The 7443-nt window shown below is 36.7% G+C and overlaps 1 protein-coding gene across 1 annotated transcript; it reads left to right on the top strand.

Annotated features, from left to right (window-relative positions):
• The first annotated feature begins 4083 nt into the window (after positions 1 to 4083).
• On the top strand, positions 4084 to 6536 carry LOC149539770 (nucleolar GTP-binding protein 1-like). The gene has a single exon (XM_089800970.1). The coding sequence runs from the start codon at positions 4355 to 4357 to the stop codon at positions 6365 to 6367; it is 2013 nt and encodes a 670-aa protein (XP_089657096.1). The 5' UTR covers positions 4084 to 4354; the 3' UTR covers positions 6368 to 6536.
• Positions 6537 to 7443: the final 907 nt, after the last annotated feature.

Genomic DNA, 7443 nt, shown 5'->3' on the forward strand with positions numbered 1-7443 from the left:
AAGATCGCCTTCATCTTTAAGAGGACTAGTATTCATAATAAATTTAGGATTAGAGTCTTTGTTGTGCACATGGGAATTTTTAATTGTAATGCAAGTAGAGATAGGATGGTGATTAGAAAGGGAAGTGGAGGTGATGAGGACAAAGTTGCCTAGGTTATCAGGCAAGATAGAGAAGAAATTTTTATTAGCATAGAAATGGTCTAATCTGGAATAGATTCTAGAGGGCCCTTGTTGGAAATTACACCAAGTATGCCATAATCCTGGATTAGTGTTTTTATTACTAGTCAAGGGGTCAAAGAGATGTCTATAGTCCTTGGCCCTCTTTTGGCCACTGGTTTTTAACGAATTTTGCCAAGTGAAAATGTTAATGTTCCATCTATCCATATTGGAATTGGTGGGAAAGTTTTTCCTATTAATGAGTCTAATGATATGAATGACAACAAGAATGCCTTCATCTTTAAGAGGACTAGTATTCAGAAAAAATATAGGATTAGAGCCTTTGTTGTGCACATGGGAATTGTTAATTGTAATGCAAGTATAGATAGGATGGTGATTGGAAAGGGAAGTGGAGGTGATGAGGACAAACTTGCCTAGGTTATCAGGCAAGATAGAGAAGAAAAAATTATTAGCATAGAAATAGTCTAATCTGGAATAGATTCTAGAGGGTCCTTGTTGGAAATTACACCAAGTATGCCATAATCCTGGATTAGTGCTTTTATTACCAGTCAAGGGGTCAAAGAGATGTTTAGCATTTGTCATTCTATTCTAGCGGATTTTTTCCATGTCTTTCCAAGAAAATGGAAGACCACCAATTTTGTCTTCTTAGGATTCAACCATATTGAAATCCCCACCCACAAGCCATGGGATATTAGGGAGAGAAACCAACTAGTCTCAGAGGCTCACTCTCTCCTTAAAATCATTTGAGGCATAAATAGAACAAATGCCAAAGGTTTTGTTGTTGTAATTAATAATAATCCACACTGCTTTGTTACAAGGGGAAATCCCATTACCATAGATATAAAACCCCCCATCTTGGGTTAACCATAAGCGCAACACCACCCCTGTCTCTAGGGTGGTTAGTGCAAAATTTGATCGCATTTTTCCAAGGGAAGTTAAGATTGGTTTCGAGTACGAAACCAATAGCTTTAATCTCTTGTAACATCAAGAAGTCCATGGAATTACAAGCATCTAAGTAATGCTTAATAACAAACTTCCTGTCTAGGGATTCAAGCCCCCTTATGTTCCATGAGATGAAATTCATGAGGAAATATTGGGGGGGGGGGGGGGGGGAACAATGGTATGTCCCTGTGCTTTTTACTGGAAGAGTTATTATTCTTGGAACCCAAAGGCCTCCCCCATTGTTTCGATGTGGGGAAATCTCCCTTGATTTCATCATTATTATTTGAGACAATAGGGGACAAGATATCCACATCTATGAATTGCTTAGAGTGGAGATTAGCAAAATCGAGGTATTGCTTACAAGCAGGGATGACCTCAATCATACAGTCATTGCCAAGCTCTCTGAAAGTCTTACGAGAGAAGATTTGGGGAGGGGGCCAAGACAATGCAAATAACAACGGGTTCCTTGTTGATCATATTAGTTGGGGGGGGGATTAGTTTGGGTCTCTTAAGAGACGACCAGGATGGGGTCGTCTGTGCTTGAGGCTAGCAGAGGACTTAAAGACTGAGAGCCCACAATGTAGGTGTTAGTCTACTTATTGGTCCTTCATCTATGCTTTTTAGTAATAGGGGAAGGAGCAGTAGGAATGGACAAGGAGCTAGAAACCAAAGTGAGGAAGGGAATGAGATGCTCATTCACAAGAGGGGTTTTGATCATAGAGGAATCCACATGATGATTAGCAGAATTGGTGGGGGGGAGGGCTTAGCCGGCGAAGGTTTTTTTTTTTAATGATGAGGTAGTCCATCCTCAAATGCCCTTTCCTTCTACATAGGTAACAAGCGTTCACACCTCCAAGAACTTCAATAAGGCAGGAGTAATTATCCTCAACAATGTTGATATCGTCCAGAATTTCTTTACCAAGATTCAACGAAATAAGTATCCTCGCATCCATATGAGGAATCGATTTAGATTTTAGTTTTCCAATTTTTTTTGTATTAGTTTATTTTTTCTTTAAACAATGTTTTTTAATTTCTATAATTTATTTAGTCAATATAATATTTGTCAGAGACGTTGCTATTTTTTCATATTATTGTTATTTATTTCTCTTAGTAATTGTTCATAATAGATTTTTTGATGAAGTTTTTTTAATTTTTTTTTTATATTTGATAAATTGAATTTAAACAAATAATATTTATTAATCTATTTAAAATATTTTAGCAAATATTATGCTATTTTAATTGAAAATTATTAATAATCTAATTTGTTGACATAAGATTATTTTTTAAATCTCCACTTTTAACTATTGTTTTTTCTTTTCCTATTTATTTAAAAAATAACTACTTGTGATTTCCACATGAGCTATCTCTATTTTTTTAAAATAGCTACTTGTGATCTCCACATAAGCTATCTCTATTTTTTTTGGATCAATGAGAGACCGAAGCCAAGATTCATTATTATTATGTAATGTGATCAACTATTATAAATATTAAACTTGTGTAGAGTTGAACTTGTGATCTCTATTTATTTAGCTTTTGATTTTTAAAATTGATTTGGGTTTCAGTTTTTAAATTATTTTAATTTATTTTTTTATATTAGTTTAGTTTTTCTTTAAATATTGTTTTATAGTTTCTATAATTTATTCAGTCAATATAATATTTGTTAGAGACATATTTATTTTATTTTTCTTATTAATTTTCCATAATAGATTTTTGATGAGATTTTTAAAATATATTTTTTTCATATTTGATAAATCGAATTTAAATAAATAATTTTTATTAATCTATTTACAAGATTTTAGTATATATTTTGTTATTTAAATTTAAAATTATTAATAATATAATTTGTTCCCATAAGATATATTTAAAAAAATAATTTTATTATCTTATCGTTGCAACCTCAAAAACATTCAAAATGATATGTATATAAATGTTTTCTAACTAGCATGAGAGAGGGTTTGGCTAAGACTTAAGAACATAAGTGACCTTTTGTCTAATAAACTTTGTGAAAAAAAATCTCCATGTCCGCACAGGCCATGTTTGCACAGGCCATGTCCCCGCACTCTATGATTTTCAACAGGCAAGGTAGAGTGTGTTGCTCAGCGAGATTTACAACAAACAAATTGTTGCACTTTAACAAAACCTGTATGTCGAAATTCAAATTAAGATACGACCCCTCTTTTCCATAGGGGCCCATTTAGTGAGCAAAATACAAACAGAATAGGCATATGTAAATTCCAAAAATTTTGAATTCCTCGTTTGGATGCACCAAAATAGAATTGGAATACGAAGTAAAAATGAAATACGTATTCCATTTTTGGTCCAAAAATGGGGTTTTGCAATTCCACCAAAATAGATGTTATTGGAATATGTATTCCTATTCCATTTTTTTAAATTTTGGAAAACATAAATTTTGAGGTCTGCGGATTCTCATCCAATATTGGCTGAACCAAATGGAGAATAGGAATACGTAGCCCCATTTATATTCCAGAATACGTATTCCTATTCTCGTAGCCAAACGGGCCCTAGAAGAAAACCCTGTCATCGTTAAGTCTATAGCCAATTCTTTGTGACAACAGAGGATTGTTGGGAAAAATACTAAAGAATCAAATGGAAAAAAACGAAAGAAATTTGACATGCGCAGGAGCTTCTCCAACATTATGGAGAATTCTCATTTTAGATTTTTCATTAATTTTTTACAGCTTCTCCGGAGAATTCTCGTTTCAAATTTTTCTCCAATTTTGGTTGCAAAAAATTTATTTTTTTATTACTATTTTCTGCCACTACCAATAGAATTTTAAATAAATAGATATTTTTCATTTTATTAAATATATAGGAAATATAAACTTTGGTAAAACTTAGAAACTCCCCTAATAATAATAAAAGCCCCTTTAATAGAATGGTTATAACTAAAACCCCTAATTGTGTGTTTAAATGAAAATCCCACCCAAATTATTAAACTAATAAACAAAAGATAAACCCTAAAACTCCAGAACATTAAACTTGAAACAGTTCCTATTGAACCTTGGTTTTGTATCGTCCTGTAGTGGCGGCAGATGCAGAGAACAATCGCATGGTCGATTGGAAAAAAATCATCTTGCAGGCTGTAGCCTATGCTAAGTTGGACAACATTTTGGTTTCCATATACAACACGTCTGCTGCTTGTCGCCTGTGGGTCTCTGCTCGTTCTGTTTTCTGACTGAGCGGCCAAGCTCGGGGAAGAATCAGCGCAGTAGAAATGGTGCAGTATAATTTCAAAAAGATTACGGTGGTGCCGTCCGGGAAAGATTTCGTGGACATAATCTTATCAAGAACACAGCGGCAGACACCTACGGTGGTGCACAAGGGCTATGCAATCTCCCGCCTCCGCCAGTTTTACATGCGCAAGGTAAAGTTCACTCAACAGAATTTTCATGATAAGCTTTCCGCTATAGTAGACGATTTCCCCCGCCTAGATGATGTGCATCCATTTTATGGAGATCTGTTAAACGTTTTATATGACAAAGATCACTACAAGTTGGCCCTTGGCCAGATAAATACTGCCCGCAATCTCATTGCCAAAGTGGCTAAAGACTATGTTAGGCTTATAAAATATGGGGATTCTCTTTACCGCTGCAAATCTTTGAAGGTTGCGGCGCTTGGACGGATGTGTACCATTGTTAAGAGAATTGGGCCAAGCTTAGCTTACCTTGAACAGGTCAGGCAGCATATGGCAAGGTTACCGTCAATTGACCCAAATACCAGGACTATTTTGATCTGTGGATACCCTAATGTGGGCAAGAGTTCTTTTATTAATAAGATTACTAGGGCGGATGTGGATGTCCAACCATATGCTTTTACTACTAAGTCTTTGTTTGTTGGACATACTGATTATAAGTACTTGAGGTACCAGGTTATTGATACACCGGGTATTTTGGACCACCCCTTGGAGGACAGGAACACCATCGAGATGCTCAGTATTACTGCCTTGGCTCATTTGAAGGCGGCTGTTTTGTTTTTCCTTGATGTTTCGGGATCCTGTGGTTATAGTATTGCGCAACAGGCAGCTCTGTTTCATAGCATAAAGCCTCTGTTTGCCAATAAGCCTCTTATTGTAGTTTGTAATAAGATTGATTTGCAACCACTAGAGACACTACCGGAGGATGATGCAAAATTGGTTGCGGAGATGAGGTCCGAGGCTGGGAAAAATATGGGTGGGTTCTTTGGGAATCAGGAAGGGGGGGATGATGGTGTGCTACTCTCCATGAGTGCTTTGAAGGAAGAAGGGGTGATTGCAGTGAAGAATGCGGCATGCGAGAGGTTGTTGGAGCAGAGAGTGGAAATTAAGATGAAGTCGAAGAAGATCAGTAGTTGTCTCAATAGGATTCATGTTGCAATGCCCAAGCCGCGAGATGGGAAAGAGAGACTCCCATGTATCCCTCAAGCTGTTCTGGATGCCAGGGCGCGTGCTGCCAAGGAGGCCAGGAAGCTGGAGAGGGATATTGAGAATGAAAACGGTGGAGCTGGAGTTTACTCTGCAAGCTTGAAGAAGCGGTATATTTTGGCAAATGAAGAGTGGAAAGAAGATGATATTCCTGAGATCATGGATGGACACAATGTGGCAGACTTTATTGATCCAGATATCTTGCAGAGGCTTGAAGAACTGGAGAGGGAAGAAGGGATTAGGATGGCTGCTGAGGGTGATGAGGATGATGAGATGGAGGAAGTGGAGTTGAATCCAGATGAAAAGGAAGCTCTGGCTGCAATCAGGAAGAAGAAGAAGATGCTTATCGTGGAACACAGATTGAAGAAGAGTACTGCAGAGAGCAGGCCTACTGTACCAAGGAAGTTTGACAGGAACAGGGAATATGGCTTAAACAGAATGGGAAGACATCTTTCTAGCCTAGGCCTGGATCCCTCGGCAGCAATAGAGAGAGTTCGAAGTAGGTCAGTGTCTCGTCAAGGCCGCAAGCGAGATAGGTCCAGTGGAGTGGACGAAAATGCCGATGCCATGGATATTGATCAGCCAAACAAGAAGCAGCGTCTGTTATCACGGTCAAGATCTAGGTCTAGGCCTCCTGGTGAAGTTGTTCCAGGAGAGGGTTTCAAGGACTCAGCTCAGAAATTGAAAGCTATTAAACTTGGCAAGAAGTCTTCAAAGAAGAGAAACAAGGATGCTCGCAAGGGAGAGGCTGATAGAGTTATAGTGAACCTGAAACCAAAGCATTTGTTTTCTGGCAAGAGATCTATTGGGAAAACAGATAGACGTTAAAAGTTCAAAGGTTTTCTTTTTTAGGAAGTAGTATTTGTTGCTATTGGCTGTTGGATTGGGATGCCAACTTACAGTAAATGCAGGATATGGTTTAACTGATGACACTGAGCAAATATAATTATTTTATGTTAATTTGGTTTTGATTCAATGTAATATTTCTCTTCCTTCATATTTATTTTGTCCAAGGGACTTTCACGTGTCTCTTTATTTGTGAATTTCTGATCGACCAAATTCATTTATTTAGACAAAAAAACATATTAGATTTGGTCAAAAGAGAATCAATAATTTGACATTATATTTATCTTTTGCTGATCACTAGATCTATTTTTCTACCTTGATTCAACTTGGTGCACCTCTCGATCAATCAATAAATATATATGATTTGGGTTTTTGTTATAATGTACTTGTCTTTCATTGACCGATGTGCGTTCATCAAGTCTGTTGTATTTTAGTGACAAGTAGGTTACAAAATTCAGTGCTCTTGCTATAGTGAAATGAAAGATAATTTTTTTTTTTTTACAACTGTAGAGGCCTGTAAAATGAACAAGACATGGTGCAGAACTGAGAATTGTGGAATGCTTTTAAAATTTGTAGTGTGGAATTTATGTGAACATGTGCATGCAGATGCAGGATTCACTGGTTCCCATTTTGTTTGACAGAATGGATGTTGGAATAACTGACAAGTTTATTTCTAGCTGCGGAATTCACTGGTGATATACAGCATAATTTTCTTATATGAAATTTCTTAATCAGACTTTACTATATTGATGCCCGAAGAAATCTTAAGAGGGGTTATGATCTCATCTTAATAGTTCAACTTTGGCAGTTGGCAACATAAAGACTATAAGATGGTAAATGTGCTCATAAAAATCCTTCCTTTGCTTGGTAAATCCCTTTTTGCCATTGTCAACATACATATGTTTTTGTGCAATCTTTATCTGTGACTGGATGCATTAAGCTTTTCCCTGGTATTGGAAAGTTTCTGATTTGGCAATGACATGTTTGGCTGTATTGCATGTTGCAGAGCTAAAGTCTGTTCTCCTTGGTATGTGGTACTTAGATATAAGTTTTGCAGA

Source organism: Cupressus sempervirens, chromosome 9 (genome assembly GCF_028749045.1).
Source record: "Cupressus sempervirens isolate cs-2001-9-10 chromosome 9, ASM2874904v1, whole genome shotgun sequence".
In the NCBI taxonomy this organism is placed as follows: Eukaryota; Viridiplantae; Streptophyta; class Pinopsida; order Cupressales; family Cupressaceae; genus Cupressus; species Cupressus sempervirens.